This window comes from Erinaceus europaeus, chromosome 15 (genome assembly GCF_950295315.1).
Source record: "Erinaceus europaeus chromosome 15, mEriEur2.1, whole genome shotgun sequence".
Classification (NCBI taxonomy): Eukaryota; Metazoa; Chordata; class Mammalia; order Eulipotyphla; family Erinaceidae; genus Erinaceus; species Erinaceus europaeus.
This window is the reverse complement of record NC_080176.1, coordinates 27,210,717-27,232,013: the sequence shown is the minus strand read 5'-3', so window position 1 is coordinate 27,232,013 and position 21,297 is coordinate 27,210,717. Positions and strand designations below refer to the sequence as shown.

General features: G+C 50.4%; 2 protein-coding genes across 2 annotated transcripts in view; both read right to left on the bottom strand.

Annotated features, from left to right (window-relative positions):
- The window catches only part of CUX1 (cut like homeobox 1), a 389,471-nt gene that overhangs the window by 88,869 nt on the left and 279,305 nt on the right, over positions 1 to 21,297 (bottom strand). The window lies entirely within an intron of this gene.
- Positions 1,525 to 20,110, bottom strand: PRKRIP1 (PRKR interacting protein 1). The gene is made up of 6 exons (XM_060173439.1): positions 19,941 to 20,110; positions 18,445 to 18,523; positions 15,243 to 15,343; positions 10,728 to 10,813; positions 7,819 to 7,886; positions 1,525 to 1,938 (listed from the first exon to the last, which is right to left on the bottom strand). The coding sequence occupies exons 1-6, from the start codon at positions 20,064 to 20,066 to the stop codon at positions 1,832 to 1,834; spliced, it is 567 nt and encodes a 188-aa protein (XP_060029422.1). The 5' UTR covers positions 20,067 to 20,110; the 3' UTR covers positions 1,525 to 1,831.

The window sequence follows — 21,297 nt, the reverse complement described above, 5'->3', positions numbered from 1 at the left end:
GGGACCTAAAGCTTCAGAGTCCAGTGCTACCTACACTGCGCCCCTCTGGATCGGCTCGGTGCGTTGCCAGGGCCTGAACCTGGGCCTCACACTCGGCAGGTTGAGCTGGTGAGCAACGCACCACCCACCCCAAGGCCCCTGTCATGCAAGGTTCTTATCCTCTGGGTTGAGGCCACCGACCTCTGCAAATAGACTTTCATTCGCCTCCTCCAGCTCTGAGTCAGTGGTGAGGGGGCTGTCCTGAACCCAGCTTTTCTGAGGGGGGCCATGCACATGCTGTCTGGGCCCTGCATTCTGGCAGGATTGGGGGGGGAGGGAGGGAGAGGGAGAGAGGGGGAAAGAGGTAGAGAGAGGAAAGAGATGGAGAGAGGGAGGAGACCCATACACACCCCACAGTCCTGGGGGCCAGGCTCAACCCTGGCTCCTGCACCGTGAAGCAGCACACTACCCAGGTGAACTATGTCGTGGCCCCTCTCATCAGTTCATTTACTGACACCAGGGCTGAGCCCTGCGAGACACCGATGCTCCAGGCGGACTTGTGTGTCGCCCAGATGGAAAGTGAGAGACAGATAGGGAGACAGAGACTCCACAGCATGGCTCCCGCCTCCGTGAAGCCCCCTAAGGTGCTCACGCGTGGCACTGGGGGCTAGAACCTGGGGCCCAGGGTAGGTGCAGCGGGGGCTCTATAGCATGAGCTGTCACCAACCCACCCCCCCCAGGCTCATGGACGGGCCTGAGACCCCCGCCCCAGCCTGCTCCTGAAGCCAGCAAGGGTCCTCCCGCTCCTTCCTGTCCCACTGGTGTCCCCCAGGCGCCCCCTTCCCCAGCCACAAGAGTGAGCACCCAGTGTGAAGAGTCCCGGCAGGGCAAGGTGGCTGCTGCCCATGCTGTCCAAGCTGTGGGGCCCCAGTGCTGTCTGCCCGCCCCCCCCCCCCCCCCCACGTCATACCCTCGGAATTCAAAGACAGCAGAGAGCAGACAGCTGGCCAGTGGGGTCTGGCAGAGAACAGAGCGAGGCTTCAAAGCGTTGAGGGCAGGGTGTGTGCTTCCTGGGAAAGACAACTGCCTGAGGACACCAGGGGGCACAGGGCGGGCCTGGGAAGCAGGACACCCCCCAGGGAATGGAGAGTGAGCTATTTCCTGCCCCCCCACCCCACCCCACGCAGAGCCACTGTTTCCTTATTTCTGTCAGACTCTGACAAGGGCACACACACGTGGTCTCCAGGAAGCTGGAGAACCCCAAAGCGAGCACGGGCCCCAGGGTGCGGGGGAACCACCTCTGTCCCCGCCAGCTTGGGGGGAACCTGTCCCCTGCTGCTTTACAAGCCCAGGCCACCCACAGGTGCTGCTGTACACCACCCCCACCGCGAGATGGGGCAGCCGCTCTGGGGGGCCCTCGATCCGCCCAGGCCCCCTGCCCCAGCGCACAGGCCACTGCCCGCCCCGAGTCTGGAAACCCTGAAACAGGACATCAGTGCTTAGTGTGTCACCCCCCCACCAGTGTGTCACATGTTGTAACAAACCTCGAGGCTCTGCACTTTACTGAATAAATGCTACTTTACAGAGCCCGGCCACGCTCAGCACGGTCCAGCAGGCGGCGACAGGGCTGGGAGTGACACCTCCTTTCCTGCCCCCCTTCTGCAGGAAGCTGGGGCGCTCAGCGAGGGGGAAGCCCTCTGTCCATCCACGGTCTCTGTCCCCAAGGCCTGAGTCCTGCAGGGAGGGGGGGCTAGGAGTAGCCAGGAGCGACCTGTGGCTCGGTGTCCGGCCCCGGGGGGGTCTCTTCCTGGCTGTGTGGCAACTGGTCACGCAGCTCCCTCGGCTGCTGCCATCACCGCCCCGTGAGGAAGCTGGGCTCCTCCTCCTCTTCTTCCTCCTCCTCGGATCCCGACGCCTCCTCAGAGCTGCTGGGTGGCTGCCCCTGGGCCTGGCCAGGCCCTGGAATCACACGACACTCAGGTTAGAGACTGGGGGTGCGGGTGGTGGCAGGGACAAGGACCTCCGGGCCTTAGGCCCCTAGGCGGGCAGGGCCCAGGGTCACCCACCAGAAAGCATTGCAGTGCGGGGCCCTGGGTTCGGGGGTCGGCTGCGTGAGCCAGAGGTTGTGGGGCTCACTCCCACTGTGGCTTCGTCCTGACACCCAGGACCCGGGCCACTGCTGTGTCCCCATGTCACGGCAGGCAGCCAGCTGCACCCCAACCTAGTCTCATGCTCCCAGGTTATCCTGCGGTGCACACAGCAGGCTGGTGGTGGCGGGGTGGGGGGCCCCAACAGCTCGAGGTCTCTGTCTCCCGAGGGCTGGAGAGCGGCCTCAGCTGGGAGGGCGCACACCTTGTGTCTCGGCACCACATGGGAGATGCTACGACCCCAGGGGAAGCTCTGAGTCTGTGGAGTCTCCCTGTGCATAAGAAGAGCCTGAGGGGGTGTGGCAGCACACACATGCATGAGCTGGGACAGGTGGAGATGGCCTCACGGCAGTGAGCCAGAGCCATCGCCGGTGGCACCGTGGACACAACCCTGGGCTGACGGGCACCAGCTGACCATTCACTGTGGGCCAGGCAAGATGCCAAGTCTTCACACACACCAGGCAGCAGTCGCCACCCAAGGACTCAAGTCAGTGGCAGGGGGAACTGGGCCCAGCCCAGTGGGCTCTAGGCTCTGCCTCCCTTGCCTACAGGGGGTGTGGAGGGACGAGGATGGGGAGACTGGAGGGAGGTTGGCGCTGAGCCCACCACCCAGCTGGGCCCTGACGGCCCCACTCCAGGGGCCCAGGGCCTCCTCCACCTGCCCCCAGCCCCACACCCAGCTGGGGAGCCCCTGGAACCCAGTTCCAAAGCTGGGCCTGCTGGGCTTCGTCCCGACACGTCACCTTCTGTGGCCACCAGCCCAGGAACAACCAGCCACACCCACGGCGTCTGGACCACATGTCTGACCGCTAAATGCTGGGCGGGACAGACAGACGTCTGGCCTGGTGCCAGAAGCCTGTGCCACATGGAGTGGTGTGTGCTGTGTGCACCCCAGATCCACGGACAGCAGAGCCTTCCTGTGTTGCATTATATATAACCGGGGACAACAACATGTGTCAGAACTGACTGAACCGGATGGCAAGAATGCGAAACCCTAACAGCCCCAACGCGGGCAAAGTAGAGAACTGAGCTGTCACGGACACCACAACAGAACCTGTAGGTCACACATGGACCCAACTGTCTGGCCGGCGGGTCAGGCTGAGGTCACTGTGGAGACCAGAAGGGCTCAGGGGCCACCCGCTGAGTCCCCACAGGCAACAGTCCTGAAGCCCTGAGCACACAGCCCGCTGCTCGCAGAGGAGACGAGGACGGCCCCCAGCAACACCCTGGGCCTGTGAGGGCAGAGTGAACTCACGTCTGGCCCAGCACGCACACAGCACCACACGGAGGCTTTGACAGGGGCTGGGAGGTAGCGCAAGGGTGACATAACACCCTGAGTCAGAGCCGAGTGCTCTGGGGAAAAGAGAAAGAAGGGGGGGAGGGGGACATTAGGGTGACAGTACTATCAGTAAGAGTGGGCACTAGTGGCCCCTAGGGGCACACCTGCTTAAATGGAAATGTAACCAGGTTCAGTCCCCAGCACCACCATAAACTGGACCTGAGCAGTGCTCTCATAAAAATAGACAGACAGACAGACAGAGCCTGGTGCGAGTATGAGGTCCTGTATGCGATGCCCTGGGCCCACTACAGGCCGAGGGTCTAGACGCACTCGGCAAATTCTCTTGCTCTGAAAGGGCTCTCAGATCTGCCAGAGAGGGAGACCTCCCCATATCAGGTGACTGAGAGACGGTGAGGCTTCTGGAGTGGCTGCAGCACAGGACGCAAAGTCTGGGCAGAGCTTGTCCTGTCTCAGGCCACACAAAGCAACGTTCCCACTGGGCAGGAGCAGCTGGTGACGGGTCAGTGAGCCCGAGAAGGAGCTGAGGACGGCGTCCCGGATGGCTCTGCTGCTGGGGCTCCTGGCACCCCCGGGCGGGAGCTTTCTACCCAGGAGCCGGCGCGGCTCCACCTTTTCACCGAGCAGGATGGAGCTTGGTGTAACCCAGAGAAACTCGGAGAACCACACCCAGACGGGCCACCAGGGAGCACATGCAGTGTACTGGCCGGCAAGGCAGGGGGCTGGTCTGCACCTAAACCATCCAGAGTGGGACAGAAATTACTTGGCAAGTGAAGACTTGCAGGAAAGTCTCCCAGAGCCGGATGCTGAGAGGAAAGAGGCAGCCAGGAGTCAGACAGGGAGGAACTATCCAACACGGACAACAGCAGCAGAGGGGGGGGGGGGGGTCCCAGAATCTGGCAAGAGGCTGGGCCTTAAGGTTGGGGGGGTAGCTTAGAGAGCCCACACGGCTCAGCTTAAGGAAGCTGTAACTCTGATGCCGAGCCTTGAAAGCCACCCAGGCAACCCAGCAGTGGGCACATGCCAACGCCACCAGGCTGCTCACTAGAAGCCATGGAGCCCGAGCAAGCGTGAAGGATCCTGAAGCGTAAAAGGAAAAAAAAAAAAAAGCCTTGGAGTGGCCAGGTGCGGAGGCAGGCAGGGTCGGCAGCACCGTGGGAGGGTGGCACCGGACTCCCTACTGGGTCCTTCCTCCTCAAGAGCAGAACCTCAGTTCTGGGACCCAGCAAGGGTGCACTGGCTTGAGTGCAGTCCCCGGTCCCCACCTGCAGGGGGCGCTTCACGAGCGGTGGGGCAGGGCTGCAGGCGTCTCTGTCTCTCTCCCTCTCTGTCTCCCCCTTGCCTCCCGATTTTGGTTTCTAGTCAAAATAAATTCATACATCTCAGTGCTATCTAGGGTGGCAATGTTCCAACTCCTAGCACGGACCATGAAAGGTGAGGTGCAGGAGGTGGCGCAGCGGATTGTGCTGGGCTCTCAAGCATGAGGTCCTGAGTTCAATTCTAGGCAGCACATGTACCAGGGTGAGGTCTGGTTCTTTCTCTCCCTCCTCCTACTTTCTCACTAATAAATAAAACCTTAAAAAAAAAAAAAAAGCTTTAAGATAGTCATAAAAATCCTATTTCTTCTTTAAGATTATGTATTTTTTTAAAAAATTATTCATTTATTTATTTATTTATTCATGAGAATGATAGGAGGACAGAGAGAAAGAGCCAGACATCACTCTGGTACATGTGCTGCCAGGGATTGAACTTGGAACCTCATGGTTGAGAATCCAATGCTTTATGCACTGCGCCACCTCCCAGACCACTGTATTTTTCTTTTTTAAAATATTCTTTTTTAAAATTTTATTATTTATTTATTCCCTTTTGTTGTCCTTGTTTTACTGTTGTAGTTATTGTTGTTATTGATGTCGTTGTTGGATAGGACAGAGAGAAATAGAGAGAGGAGGGGAAGACAGGAGGAGAGAAAGATAGACACCTGCAGACCTGCTTCACCGCCTATGAAGTGACTCCCTTGCAGGTGGGGAGGTGGGGGCTCGAACTGGGATCCTTATGCCAGTCCTAGCGCTTTGTGCCACCTGCACTTAACCTGCTGCGCTACTGCCCGACTCCCAAGATTATGTATTTTTCAAATAATTTATTGTTTTTTGCCTCCAGGGTTATTGCTGGGGCTCATGCCTGCACCTCGAATCCACTGCTCCTGGAGGCTATTCTTTCCCCTTTTTGTTGCCCTTTTTTTTTATGGTTATTATTGTTATTGCTGTCATTGTTGTTAGACAGGAGTGAGAAATGGAGAATGGAGAGGGAGACAGAGGGGGGAGAGAAAGATAGAGACCTGCAGATCTGCTTCACCGCTTGTGAAGCGACCTCTTGCAAATGGGGTGCTGGGGGCTTGAACCGGGATCCTTACACCAATGCTCTAGTTTAGTGCCACGTGTGTTTAACCCACTGTGCTACTGCCCGACCCCCAAATACTTCTTTTAAAAATTATCATTCATGTATTTATTATTGGATGGAGACAGAGAGGAATTGAGAGGGGAAGGGAGATTAGGAGAGGGTGGGGGAGACAGCATAAAGGTTATGCAAACAGACTCTCATGCCTGAGGTGCCAAAGTTCTAGGTTCAATCCCCCACACCACCGTAAGCCAGAGCTGAGCAGTGTTCTGGTGTTTCTCTCTGTCTCTCTCTCTCTCTCAAAAATAAAATAAATAAAATATTTTTAAAAGAGGGGGGAGGGAGAGAGACAGAGACACCTCTCATGAGGCATTCCCCCTGCAGGTGGGGACCAGGGGTTTGAACTCAGGTCCTTGCGCACTATAAGGTGTGTACCTCACCAGCTGCACCACTGCCTGGCCTCTTAACATTATGTATTTATCGGAGAGAGACAGAGAGAAACTGAGAAGGTGGGGGTGGAATGGGGGAGAGAGGAAGAGACACACCTGCAGACCTGATTCACTAATTTTGACGCCTTCCCCTTACAGGTGGGGATAGGGGTTTGAACCTGGGTCCTGGCCCACGGAAATGTGTGTGTTTAACCTGGTGTGCCACCGCCCAACCCCTCAAATCATCTCGCACCCGAAGCGAGAATCATATCCCTAGTCCAACGAGCCACGAATCCAATTTCTACTCATTCCAGACCAATGAGATGTCAGGTGACATCCGTTAGGACACTTCTTGGATGTCTTTTGCTCTATAGATAAAACAAAAAGGGCAGGGGGAGTAGACAGCATAATGTTTCTGCAAAGAGACTCTCATGTCACCACCCGCCCATAAACTTCCTGTTTCATGAAGAAAAGGGGCTCTTCTTGGTACAGCTGCTAGGTGACTTCTCTGGCTTTTTCTGTAGGCAAAAGCATTTCTCTTTTCTCTCCCCCCTCTTTTTCTTTAATAGATATACTTTTAAAAAAAATTTTATTTCTTTTTTTTATTATTTTATTCTTTCCCTTTTGTTGCCCTTATTGTTTTATTGTTGTAGTTATTGTTGTTGTTACTGATGTCGTTGTTGTTGGACAGGACAGAGAGAAATGGAGAGAGGAGGGGAAGACAGAGAGGGGGAGAGAAAGACAGACACCTGCAGACCTGCTTCACCGCCTGTGAAGTGACTCCCCTGCAGGTGGGGAGCCGGGGGCTCGAACCAGGATCTTCATGCCGGTCTTTGCGCTTTGCGCCGCGTGCACTTAACCCGCTGCGCTACTGCCTGACTCCCAGATATACTTCTTTTCTTTTATTTATTTTTTTTCTTTTTGCCTCCAGGGTTATCACTGGGCTCTGTGACTGCACTATGAATCCACTGCTTCTGGAGGCCATTTTTTCCATTTTGTTTCCTTTTTTGTTGTTGTTGTTGTTGTTGGATAGGACAGAGAGAAATGGAGAGAGGAGGGGAAGACAGAGAAGGGGAGAGAAAGACAGACACCTGCAGACCTGCTTCACTCACTGCCTGTGAAGCGACTCCCCTGCAGGTAGGGAGCCGGGGGCTCAAACTGGGTTCCTGATGCCGGTCCCTGCCCTTTCCACCATGTGCACTTAACCTGCTGCACCACCGCCCCTCCCCCTTTCATGCCAGAGTACTGCTCAGCTCTGGCTTATGACCTCTGCAGCTCAGGCATGACAGTCTGTGCAAACTGCTGTGCTATCTCTTTAGGTTCCAAAAGCATTTCAACCTGACCACCTGTCAAGTAACTGAGCCAGAGCCAGAGACAAGCCCAATTCCCCAGCCTTTCCTCTTAGCGAGGAAGGGGGCCGGCCACACCCCATCAGCCATGCGGTTGGCCCAGCTCTAGAGCACTGCAAACACTGCCGTCACATCTGCAGTGGCCGTGACCGTGTGAGTGCCACCTGTCAGCCACCGTGCGTGGCAGAGAAAGGCCACAGCCCAGCAGAGTGGGCACCACTCACCTCCTGTCTGTTTCTTCTGTTCAAGCTTCATCTTCTTTGCTAACAATTTCTTCTCTTTCAACTTCTGGCTGCAAAGGTAAGAAATAAGTTAACTCCTTATCGATTTTTATATTAAAAAAAAAAAAGAGGCAGTCGGGCGGTGGCACAGGGGGTTAAGTGCAGGTGGCATCAAGCGCACGGACTGGTGGAAGGATCCCGGTTTAAGCCACCGGCTCCCCACCTGCAGGGGAGTCGCTTCACAGGCGGTGAAGCAGGTCTGCAGGTGTCTTTCTCTCCCCGTCTCCCCTCCTCTCTCCATTTCTCTCTGTCCTATCCAACAACAATGACATCAGTAGCAACAACAAGAACTACAACAATAAAACAACAAGGGCAACAAAAGGGAATAAATAAATAAATAGTTGAAAAAAAAAAAGAAAAGAAAGGAAGTATCTACTCAGGGCTTAGGCCTGGGGAGGCTGCATAGTGGTTATGGAGAAAGATTTTCATGACTGAAGCACCAAAGTCCCAGGGTCAACCCTCAGCACCACCATTAGCAGTGCTCTTATGAAACAAAACAAACAACAAAAAAACTAGTATTATGAAAACACTACAGTAATCAACATGCAAGTGGTCGGGGAGACAGAGCAGTGGCTAGAGCCTTGGCCCTTCAAGTATGAGGTCCAGAGTTCAATTCCTGGCATCATGTGCGCCAGAGTGATGCTCTGGCTCTCTCCACCCCCAGTTACAAATGAATGAACTGATAAGTTCTCTAGATTTCACTGCTCTGACACCATCAATACCATCAGCCGCTGAAGGAGAGTCGCCCCCACGGGCGACTTACAAAAGAGAGACCACCTAAACTAATTACGGGCCCCAGATCACATCAAATCGAGATAGGGTTTTCAGTCAACAATATTTATACCCCTTTCCCACATTGGGAGCTACTCTCTACCCTGATCCAGCTTACTGGTCCTTTTCCCAGCCATGACATCATCTCCCCAGATAATAACTTGGATCCACCTTCATATCAGATTTCAGGCTCAGGGAAAAAAACAACAAAAAAACAAAAAAAGTATAGCTACAACCCTTTGAAATATAACTAAAATATGCCTACTAGCTATCAACAAAATGGAGGACCCCCAACACTTCATCTGCACTATTCCAGCCTTTAGGTCTGTGACTGCTCAACAATTTGTTTGCCTTTGTATGTTCTCTTTTCAGCCACCAGGCTCCAGATGCTAGCAGGATGCAACCAGACTTCCCCGGACAGACAACCCCACCAAATGTACCTTGGAGCTCCACTTCCCCAGAGCCCTTCCCCACTAGGTAAAGAGAGAGACAGGCTGGAAGTATGGATCGACCTGTCAATGCCCATGTTCAGCGGGGAAGCAATTACAGAAGCCAGACCTGCAGCCTTCTTCATCCCACAATGATCTTGGGTCCATACTCCCAGAGGGGTAAAGAATAGGAAAGCTATCAGGGGAGGGGGTGGGATACGGAGTTCTGGTGGTGGGAACTGTACGAATTTGTACCCCTCTTATCCTATGGTTTTGTCAATGTTTCTTTTTTATAAATAAAAAAAATTAAAAAAAAAAAAAGAGAGATCAGGGACTCAGCACAGTTCTTTGCAAGGCTGGGGGATAGGTATGACCCCTGACAATAGGAGAACGAGAAGAAAAAGAGAGAGACAGGAAGAAGAGGACATTCTGGCTTCTCTCTGCCCCCAGCAAAGAGGAAAGAACCACACTTCCCATGCGAAAGACACACTTCCTGTCTCACGGGGCAGAGAGGACTCAGCATCAGAGATGGGAATATAGTCTTGCAACTTCTGTAAAGATAACCAGCAAATCAGGGAATGGAAACTGATGCCACCTTGTGGACCTAGCTCCTGACACCTGGGATTGGAGAAGTTCCTTTTCTTCTTTTCATCTTCCCCATCCCTGGAGTTTCACTGCTTGGGATTTTTTTTTTTTTTAATGGTTTTATTTTTTCAGATAGACACAGACAGACACACTGCTTCCCTGTCCTGTAGTGCTCCCATGTGGCATGGCGGGCAGGGGGGCTTAACCCTGGGCAGAGTATGCACTGGGTAGCTCCTCGGCCACTGGGAAGTGGGGCCTGCAGGGCCTCGCTCACTATCCTGCAGACCGCCTTCCCCTTCCCAGCCGTGTTCATTTCCAGACCACTCTGGCTCACTGACTTTTGTCAACTCCTCATTCACTTATTACTGGGGGGGTGAGGGGTGGGGATAACCCCAGGGATACTGCCAGGCTCTTCCTGCCCCAGGGCTCTAGGGGCTGCTCTGCTCTCTGACAGCGGAGGGAGCACAGATCTGCACACGCATGGCCTGTGAAACTGGGGCTGCCTGGGGCCCCGGACCTGGTTTAAGGAAGCAGTAATGTGGTAAACTTGCAGTCTGTGAGGCTTCCTGTTAAAATACAGAAGTGGGGGGGGTCAGGTGGTAGCTCAGCGGGTTATATGCACATGGCGCAAAGTGCAAGGACCGGCGTAAGGATCCTGGTTTGAGCCCCGGCTCCTCACCTGCAATGGGTTGCTTCACAAGCTGTGAAGCAGGTCTACAGGTGTCTGTCTTTGTCTCCCCCTCTGTCTTCCTCTCCTCTCTCCATTTCTCTCTGTACTATCCAACAACATCAGTTAACAAGAATAATAATAACCACAACAACTATAAAACAGCAAGACAACGAAAGGGCAAAAAGTAGCCTCCAGGAGCAGTGGATTTGTGGTGCAGGTACCGAGCCCCAGCAATAACCCTGGAGGCCAAAAAAAAGAAAAAGGGAAAAAAAAATACAGAAGTGAAAGGCAGGGCCCACACAGGCCTCACAGGTAGCTTCTGAGTGTGAGGATGTGCCCGGCAAGCGTCCACTCTCCAGCCCTGCCCGAGACTCCCTGTGGTGGGTGACGCCCCTTACCGTTTTTTCCTCCGCTTTGCGGTCTGCTCCTCGGCTGCCATTTTGTTCTTTTCCAGTCGCTTCTGAAACTCAGCATCCAGCTTTTGCTGCAAGAAATAAAAATGCATCTGATGGGGGACGGGTGGTAGCACAGCAGGTAAAGCACACAGGCACAAAACTCAAGGAGTAGCATAATGATCCTGGTTCGAGCCCCTACTCCCCACCTGCAGCGGAGTCACTTCACAGGTGGTGAAGCAGGTCTGCAGGTGTCTGTCTTTCTCTCCCCCTCTCTGTCTTCCCCTCCTCTCTCCATTTCTCTCTGTCCTAACAGTGATGACATCAATAACAATAATAACTACAACAATGAAGAGCAACAAGGGCAACAAAAGGGAAAATAAATAAATAAATATAAAAAAGTTAAAAAAAATATGGATATATCTCTTTGTTTTTTGTTCTCCTCCAGGGTTCTCTCTGTGGCTTGGTGCTGGAACTATGAATCCACTGCTTCTGGAGGATAATTTTTTTCCCGTTTACTGGACAGGACAGAGAGAAGCCTAGAGAGGAGGGGGAGGTCAGAGGGGGAGAGAAAGATAGATATCAGCAGACCTGCTTCACCGTTTGGGGCTCGAACTAGGATCCCTGTGTGGGTGCTTGTGCTTGGTACTATGCGCACTTAACCCAGTGTGCCACCGCCTGACACCCTCTCTGCCATCCTCCCTTCCTTCTCAACTTCTGGCTGTCTCTATCCAATAAATAAATATGGTAAGAAAAAGTTTTAAAAGAAACTCAGGAATTCGACTTCCTGAGGCGGAGCTACGAGCAGCAGATCGCTTTCTCTCCTCTCCTCTCCTCTCCCAGATCAACTAGGAATACCAAAGGAGACCACCCGGACCGAAACAAGACAGGACTAGAATGACCACAGGAACCCAGTAAATCACTCGTGAGTACAAACATGCGTGGCTGGTGACAGAGAGGAGAGAGGGGCCTAAGGAGAGATTAAGTGGCTGCTAACAGTTCAACAGTTTATCAGTGGAGACACCACCTCCAGTCTGCTCCACAACAAGGGGACAGCTGAAGGGAGGAAAGGACTCCCCAGAGACTCACTAAGTGCAACTCTGAGTCTCCATTGCTACTACCCTCAGAATCTGGAGCAGCAACAGGGAGGGACACCAGGGGACAGAGATCTAACCGGGAAACTCAGGAGAAGACCTATACCTCGGTGGCATAGCTGAGGGGCTGTGAAAGTCTCTTTGCATAACCACTAGATTATCTCTGCCACACCCTGCTTTATCTCTTGGTCAGGAGTCAGTGATTAAGCTAAGAAGCCTATTGATAGTTTAAAAGCCCTCAGGCTCCCATAGCCTACAGGGAAGAAAAAAAAAGAGGCTTTTACACCACTGAGCTCCAACTCAGGGACTGAAAAAACTGTTAACAAATATAAAATGGTTAAAACAACAAGAAAAAATATTGGAGACTCGAACCAGGACAAGATTCCAGCTAAAACTCCTCCAGAGGGTGAAGCACAAAACAACGAGTTCAACATCCAAACATTAGCTAAGGAAATAATAATAGGAGTGAGTAAAGAATTTGAAAAAACTGTAATCAGAAATGCAGGAACAACAAATGAGAAGATGGAAGAAAATTCTAATTATCTCATGGTTATTAGAGAGCTGAAAGCTGAAATTGCTGAGCTAAGAAGGCAACTAGCTGAACAAGCTAAAACAGTATCAGAGCAAGGCAACAAAATAGATGAACTCCAGAAAGCAGTAAAGGGCAGAGAGAATAGAATCTATGAGGCTGAAAACAGAATTAGCAAGATTGAGGATGAATTAGAGACAACTAAAAAAGAAGTAAGAGATCTCAAAAAGAGATTAATAGATGCTGAAAACAACAACAGAGTCCTATGGGATGACTTCAAAAGAAACAATATACGCATTATTGGCTTACCAGAGGAAGAAAGAGAAGGGGAGGAAGAAAGCATTCTCCAGGCCATAATAGCTGAAAATTTCTCTAGTCTAGACAACACCAAAGACATAAAGATTCAAGAAGCCCAGAGGGTCCCAAACAGAATTAACCCAGACCTAAAGACACCAAGACATGTCATACTTAGATTGGAAAGGAATAAGGATAAAGAAAGGATCCTCAAGGCTGCAAGAGAAAAACAAAGAGTCACCTACAAAGGAAAACCCATAAGATTAGCAGCAGACTTCTCCATACAAACACTACAGGCCAGAAGAGAATGGCAAGATATCTGTTGAGTGCTCAATGAGAAAGGCTTTCAGCCAAGAATACTATATCCTGCTAGACTGTCATTCAGACTAGATGGAAGCATCAAAACCTTCTCAGACAAGCAACAGTTGAAGGAAGCAACCATCACCAAGCCTGCCCTGAAAGAAGTTCTGAAAGGTCTCTTATAAACAACCAGACCACCACAAATACGACATATATCAAAACACTCTAAAACTCTACAAGAATGGCGTTAAAATATCTTCAATCTTTGATATCAATAAATGTCAATGGCCTGAATTCACCTATTAAAAGACACAGAGTAGGAAGATGGATCAGAAAACACAACCCAACAATATGTTGTCTACAGGAAACTCACCTAACTCAACAAGACAAACACAGACTTAAAGTGAAAGGATGGAAAACTATCATACAAGCCAATGGCCCACAAAAAAGGGCAGGAACAGCTATTTTCATATCTGACATGATAGACTTTAAAATAGATAAGATTAAAAAAGATAGGAATGGACACTACTTAATGCTCAGAGGATCAGTCAATCAAGAGGACTTAACAATTATTAATATCTATGCACCCAATGAGAAGCCATCTAAATACATCAAACTTCTACTGAAAGAGCTACAGCAATATATTAAATGGACCTACCCTATGACCCTGCAATTCCCCTCCTGGGGATATATCCTAAGGAACCCAACACATCCATCCAAAAAGATCTGTATACACATATGTTCTTGGCAGCACAATTTGTAATAGCCAAAACTTGGAAGCAACCCAGGTGTCCAACAACAGATGAGTGGCTGAGCAAGTTGTGGTCTATATACACAATGGAATACTACTCAGCTGTAAAAAATGGTGACTTCACCGTTTTCAGCCGATCTTGGATGGACCTTGAAAAAATCATGTTGAGTGAAATAAGTCAGAAAGTGAAGGATGAATATGGGATGATCTCACTCTCAGGCCGAAGTTGAAAAACAAGATTAGAAAAGAAAACACAAGTCGAACCTGAAATGGAATTGGAGTATTACACCAAAGTAAAAGACTCTGGGGTGGGTGGGTGGGTGGGGAGAATACAGGTCCATGAAAAATGATGAATGAAATAGTGGGGGTTGTATTGCTAAATGGGAATCTGGGGAACGTTATGCATGTAAAAAAAAAAAAAAAAAAGAAGTAGAAACGCAAAGCAGAAAATGACTGAGTTTGGTGTATGGCACCAAAGTAAGAAAGCAGAAGTATACTAGAGTTTGCAGTGAGTACCTCCCTAATACTTCCTCTCCACTTTTCCAAGCTTTGGGTCCATGATTGCTCAACAATTTGTTTGGCTTTGTATGTTAACTCTCTTTTCAGTCACCAGGTTCCAGGTGTCATCAGGATGCCGGCCAGACTTCCCTGGATTGAAGACACCACCAATGTGTCCTGGAGCTCAGCTTCCCCAGAGACCCATCCTACTAGGGAAAGAGAGAGGCAGACTGGGAGTATGGACCGACCAGTCAACGCCCATGTTCAGCGAGGAAGCAATTACAGAAGCCAGACCTTCTACCTTCTGCAACCCTCAATGAACCTGGGTCCATGCTCCCAGAGGGATAGAGAATGGGAAAGCTATCGGGGGAGGGGGTGGGATATGGAGATTGGGCGGTGGGAATTGTGTGGAGTTGTACCCCTCCTACCCTATGGTTTTGTTAATTAATCCTTTCTTAAATTAAAAAAATAATAATAATAAATAAATTAAAATAAAAAAAAAATAAAAAAAAACAAGATTAGAAAAGAAAACACAAGTCGAACCTGAAATGGAATTGGAGTATTACACCAAAGTAAAAGACTCTGGGGTAGGTGGATGGGTGGGGAGAATACAGGTCCATGAAAAATGATGTATGAAATAGTGGGGGTTGTATTGTTAAATGGGAATCTGGGGAATGTTATGCATGTACAAACTATTGTATTTACTGTTGAATGTAAAGCATTAATTCCCCAATAAAGAAATAAATTATTTAAAAAAAAAAAAAAAAGAAAAGAAACTCAGTAACTAGTTCTTAGTAACTATTTCCATCAAGTCAATGATTTGACATCTGACACCAAGTAACGTCAGCCTCAAAGGGAGAAAACTCAAAGCAGCAGCAACACTGGCTGCCCCAACAATCTTCCTGGAGCTGTCAGTGTTCAGTCCCAATGCAAGAGACAACCGTGGCTCAGGTGGAGAGACGGAGAAGGTGGGCAGCCCCCAGGCCACAGTGTGTGCACACACTCTGCTCCCGAGGCTCCCCGAGTCTGCAAGGGCCCCACCAGCCCTCACTGACCTTCTCCGCCATGGCGTCCATGTAGTCCTGCCGCTGGTACTCTCTCCGCCGCAGGTGTCTGTACACGTGGAACTCGCCGCTTCCAGCCCCCGCGCTGGAACCTGTGGCCGGGCCAAGAGTCACCGATGAGACTCAGTTACCCGCAGAGGCAAAGGAAACCAGAGACAGGACAGTGCAAGCAGCCCTGCTCCCCCTACACACACCCCCCGTAGCCCAGTCCCAGGCACGGTGCAGGCCTCACTGGGTATTTCTGGTATGAATGGTGAACATTAACATCACTGGAAAACCCACCTGGCGTGTGTAAGAGGGGCCAACTGGGGCCGGGTGGCGGAGCACCAGTAAAGAGCCTAGGTTACCATGTGCAGAGACCTGGGTTTGAGCCCCTGGTCCCTACCTGCAAGAGAGGGGCTTCATGAGCGGTGGAGCAATGCTGCAGGTGCCTCTCCTCTCTGTCTGCCTTTTCTCATTCTGTGTCTTTAAAAAAAAAAAAAAAAAAACTAAAGAAAGGAAAGGAACAGTTAAAGTGAAAACTAGTATGTGCAGGATGACCACACTATCATAAAAACAAGTTTTTCTAAGTGTGAGTGGTTTTGACTGTAGAGGCTACACCAGGATGTTTGGGGTCCAATGATGAAATTATGGGGGTTCCGGAGTTTTTATAACTCTATTGCTTGTTTGCCTTTAGAATTAGTATGTTAGTTTACAATCCAACCAAATAATAAAGCCTTTTAACAACATATTTATTTACTTATCTATTTATTATTGGATAAAGACAGAGCGACACTGAGAGAGGAGAAGAAAATAGAGAAACAGACAGAGAGACACCTGCAGCCCTGCTTCACCACTTGTGAAACTTTTCCCCTGCAGGTGGGGACCAGGGCCCCCCCCCCTTGAACCTGGGTCCTTGTGCACTGTAATGTGTGTGTGCACTTAACCAGGCACATCACTGCCTGGCCTCGGTAAAGGCTTTTTGGGTTAAGAAAAATCCAGTTAGGGGGCTGGGCAGTAGCGTACTGGGATAAGCACACATAGTATGAAGCACTAGGACCCACACAAGGATCCTAGTTAAGACCCCAGCTCCCCACCTACAGGGGGGATGCTTTGGGAGTAGTGAAGCAGGTTTTTAGGGGTGCTTTTTTTTTCTTTTTAACTTTATTTAATTTATCTTTATATTCATTTATTCCCTTTCGTTGCTATTATAGTTGTTGATGTCTTTGTTGTTGGATAGGACAGAGAGAAATTGAGAGAGAGGGAAGACAGAGAGGGGGTGAGAAAGATAGACACCTGCAGACCTGCTTCACCGCTTATGAGGTGACTCCCCTGCAGGTGGGGAGCCAGGGGCTCGAACTGGGATCCTTACGCCGGTCCTTGCACTTTGCAGCATGTGCGCTTAACCCGCTGTGCTACCGTCAGACTCCCAGGCGTGCATCTTTCTCCCTACCTCTCTATCTCCTTCTCCCCTCTCAACTTCTCTCTTATCCAGTAAAAAAAAAAAAAAGGCCTCCAGGAGCAGTGGATTCATAGTGCTGGTACTAAGCCTCAGCAATAATTGTGGAGGCAAAAAAGAAAAAAGAAAAAAATTCAAGAAAGTGGCCAGGGAGGTGGCACAGTGGATAAAGTGTTGGATTCTCAATCAAGCATGAGGGCCCTCAGTTTAATCCCCAGCGCTGCGTGACCCAGAGTGATGCTCTGGTCCTCTCCCTTCCTGACATTAATAAATAAAATCTTTTAAGAAGAAAAGAAGGGAGTCAGGCGGTAGCGCAGCGGGTTAAGCGCAGGTGGCAGGAAGCGCAAGGACCGGCGTAAGGATCCCGGTTCGAGCCCCCGGCTCCCCACCTGCAGGGGAGTCGCTTCACAGGCGGTGAAGCAGGTCTGCAGGTGTCTGTCTTTCTCCCCCCTCTCTGTCTTCCCCTCCTGTCTCCATTTCTCTCTGTCCTATCCAACAACAAAGACAGACAACAATAACTACAACAATAAAATGACAAGGGCAACAAAAAGGGAATAAATATAAATAAAAAAAAGAAAAAGAAAAAGCTACATCTCTCCGCCGGGTAGTGCCCTGCGCTGTCATGCGCACTGGCCAGCCTTGAGCCAGCCCTCTCACATGCTGAAGGGAGTTTCGGTGCTTTGGTATCTTTCCCTTTCTCCTTGTCTGGGGGGGGAGCTGGTCCGAAGCAGTGAAGCCCTGACAATGAGAAAGCACAACCCTGCCCCAAAAGAACCATCTTCTCTAGCGTGACAGTTTTTTTTTTTTTTTTTTTGCCTCCAGGGTTATCTCTGGGGCTCAGTGCCCCAGAGATAGTGCCACACTGGCCCTGTGGCTTTTTTTTTTTTCTCCTTTAATTGGATAGGACAGAGAGAAATTGAGAGAGGAAGGGAGGATAGAGAGGGGGAGAAGAAGAGAGACACCTGCACACCTACTTCACCACTCATGAAGCTTCCTCCCCAGCAAGTGGGGAGCCGGGGGCTCAAACTGGGATCCTTGCGAATCGCACCACTGCCCGACCCCCACGTGTCTTTTTCATTCTATCAGCGGTCTGATGAACAAATGTAACTTTTTTTAAAGCAATTTTATTTATTTACTTATAATATTTATTTATTCCCTTTGTTGCCCTTGATGTTTTATTGTTGTAGTCATTATTGATGTCGTTGTTGTTGGATAGGACCTGCAGACCTGCTTTACCGCTTGTGAAGCGACTCCCCTGCAGATGGGGAGCCGGGGGCTGAAACCGGGATCCTTACGCCAGGCCTTGCATTTGTGCCATGTGCGCTTAACCCGCTGCGCTACTGCCCGACTCCCCAAATTTAACTTTTTAACTAAATAAACTGCGGGGGTTTCTCCAGCTGCACCTTATAAAAGTATTTATGGGAGTCGGGCGGTAGCACAGTGAGTGGGCTAAGTGCACATGACGCGAAGTGCAAGGTCCGGTATAAGGATCCTGGTTTGAGTCCCTAGTTCCTCACCTGCAGGAAGTTGCTTCACAGGCTGTGAAGCAGGTCTGCAGGTGTCTATCTTTCTCTCCCCATCTTCCCTTCCTCTCTCCATTTCTCTCTGACCTGTCCAACAACGACAACATCAATAACAATAATTACAACAACAATAAAAAAGGGCAACAAAAGGGAAAATAAATATAAAAAAACTAAAAAAACCCCACATTTATATCAGAGGAAGAGAAAGAGAAAAAGACGTCAAAGACATTACCCATCACATCTCGGACAAACTCTGGGGGAGGTCGAGGTGCCCACTCGCTCATTTTGTCTGGTATCGGAACCGCTTTGTCCTGCAAATAGGCAAACAGCGAAGCATTTGTCAGCCCATACCCACTGGTCCCGTCTCCTACATGCCAAGGATTTCAACAAAACTAGCGCAGGAGGCTGCCTTGCACCTTGGTGGCTCTTACTTTCTTCCCTTGTTTCAGCTTGATTCCGCATCCTGCCCACTTCTGGGTCTCTCAACAGCCTGTTGCCTGGCCCGGGCTGCTCGGGAACTTTCCAAGCAGCCCTGGGAATCAAAGTCATCAGCCCAGGGTGGGGGTGGGGCGCACCTCTACCTTCAAGCCCACTAGACGACAACCAAACCTTCTAGCTGAAAGAACCTTTCCTCAGCTACTTTTAAATAATTATGATTATAGATTTTATGTATTTATTAATGAGAGAGACAGGAGGAGAGAAAGAATTAGACATCACTCTGGTACATGTGCTGCCGGGGATTGAATTCAGGACCTCAGGCTTGAGAGTCCACTGCTTTATCCACTACACCACCTCCCGGACCACAAAATTTATTATTATTATTATTATTATTATTATGACTGAGGGAAAAGGGGTAAGGGTTTTAAGTGACTTGCCTCTGGGGTCTCCACCATGACTCATGCTGCTTAGAAAATTAAACCCGGGGCTGGGTGGTGGCGCACTTGGCTAAGCGCATGTGTTACAATGCACAAGGACCTGGGTTCAAGACTCCGGTTCCCATTTGCTGGGGGAAAAGTTTCATGAGTGGTGAAGCAGTACTGCAGGTGTCTCTCTCTCTCTCTCTACCTCCCCCCCCCCCCCAATTTATGGCTGTCTCTATCCAATAAGTAAATAAAGATAACCAAACCCTTGGGCAGACCCACGCATTCTACCTTTCTTTTTTATATTTTATTACTATTTTGTATGTTTTATTTATTTTAAATTAAAGAGAAAGAGGGAGGAAGAGAGAGTCCCGAGTCCTGCTCAGCTCTGGCTGATGGCGGTGCTGGGGATTGAACCTGGAGCCTCAGAACCTCAAACAGGAGAGTCTTTCGCAGAACCATCAAGCTGTCGCCGTGCCTCTGTATGCTCTCTTTCCAGCCTGTCGCTTTTTATCACAAAAGTCTAACAGGAAAGAGTCGGGGCCGGGCGGTGGTGCACCTGGCTAAGCGCACACATTACGGTGCGCAAGGACCCAGGTTCAAGCCCCTGTCCCCACCTGCAGGGGACAAGTGTGAAGCAGCTGCAGATGTCTCTGTCTCTCTCTTTCTCACTCTCTAAGAGTCTCCGAGCACGGGGACTCGGGCGCGCTCTGATACAAGGACACGGGGGAGTCCGCCGTCTTCAGGGCAGCCTGCTCCTTCCCACGGGCTGGTCCTGGGGTCCAGGGGCGGACTCCCCGCCTTAGCAGACAGGGGCGGGGGGGTCCCTAGAAGCGAAGGGAGTGGGTTCAGGAAGGGCCAGGCTCACCGGGTTCTTCATGAGCCGCTCCAGCTTGAGCTTCTGCTCCTCCGCCGCATTCTTGGGGATGATGAGGGCCTGAGGCTCCTTCTTGGGTCTGGGGGGGCGCACCGAAGAGGCGGCCGAGCTCGCCATGACAGCTCTGCAGGTCCCCCGAGAACGTCGGCGCCTACGTATGACGACAGAGTCGCGCCGCCGGCGACGCGGGCGCAGTCTCCGCACCGGGTGGGGGCAGTGGGCGGAGCCTCCGGGCGGAATCTACTGAATATTCATGAGCCCGGGACCTCAATCGGGTGAGCGGTTGGACGCTGATTGGCTTCATTTCCTGTTACGGAAGGAATCTGCAGAGCAGGCCGCGTGACCCGGGTCCGAAGAGGCACACCTGCTTGAGCGCACATGTTACAATGCACGAGGACCCAGGTTCGAGCCCCGGTCCTCACTTGCGGGGCTGCAGGTGTCTCTCTATCTCTCTCCCTCTCTATCTCCCCCTTCCCTCTTGATTTCTGGCTGTCTCTATCCAATAAATGAATACAGATACTAAAAAAATAAATACAATTAACCAAAGGCAAAAGAAACAAACAATAGATGTTAAGAGAATGACAGGTGGTTGTGCACACAGTTGAATGCACACATTACACTGTGCAAGGACCCGGGTTCAAACCCTTGGTCCTCACCTGCAGGGGGAAGCCTCACAGTGTTGAATCAGGGCTGCAGATGGATCTATCAATCTAGCTAGCTAGCTCCCCTCTCAGTTTCTTGCTCTCTAACCAAAATTAAAAAGTAAAATAAAAACACGTTAAAAAATGAATCAGGGCAGAGGGTAGATAGCGTAATGTTTATGCAAAGTGACGCTCATGCCTGAGGTTCCAAAGCCCCAGGTTTAATTCCCTGCACCACCATAAGCCAGAGCTGAACAGTGCTCTGGTAAAAATAAATAAATAAATAAATAAATCAGAGCAGCAGGGGGAAACGATAATCTAGCATTGCTACAGTTCTAGCCACTGGGCCACCTCCGTATACATTATTCATATTCACATTTTTTAAAAGATTTATTTATTTATTAATGAGAAACATAGGAGGAGAGAGAAAGAGCCAGACATCACTCTGGTACATGTACTGCCGGGGATTGAACACGGGACCTCATGCTTGAGAGTCTGATGCTTTATTCACTGCCACACCTCCCGTACCACTCATATTCGCATTTCTTTTTTTATTATTATTATTATTATTGTAGTCTTTGTTGGATAGGACAGAGAGAAATGGAGAGAGGAGGGGAAGACAGAGAGGAGGAGAGAAAGATAGACACCTGCAGACCTGCTTCACCGCCTGTGAAGCGACTCCCCTGCAGGTGGGGAGCCGGGGTTCG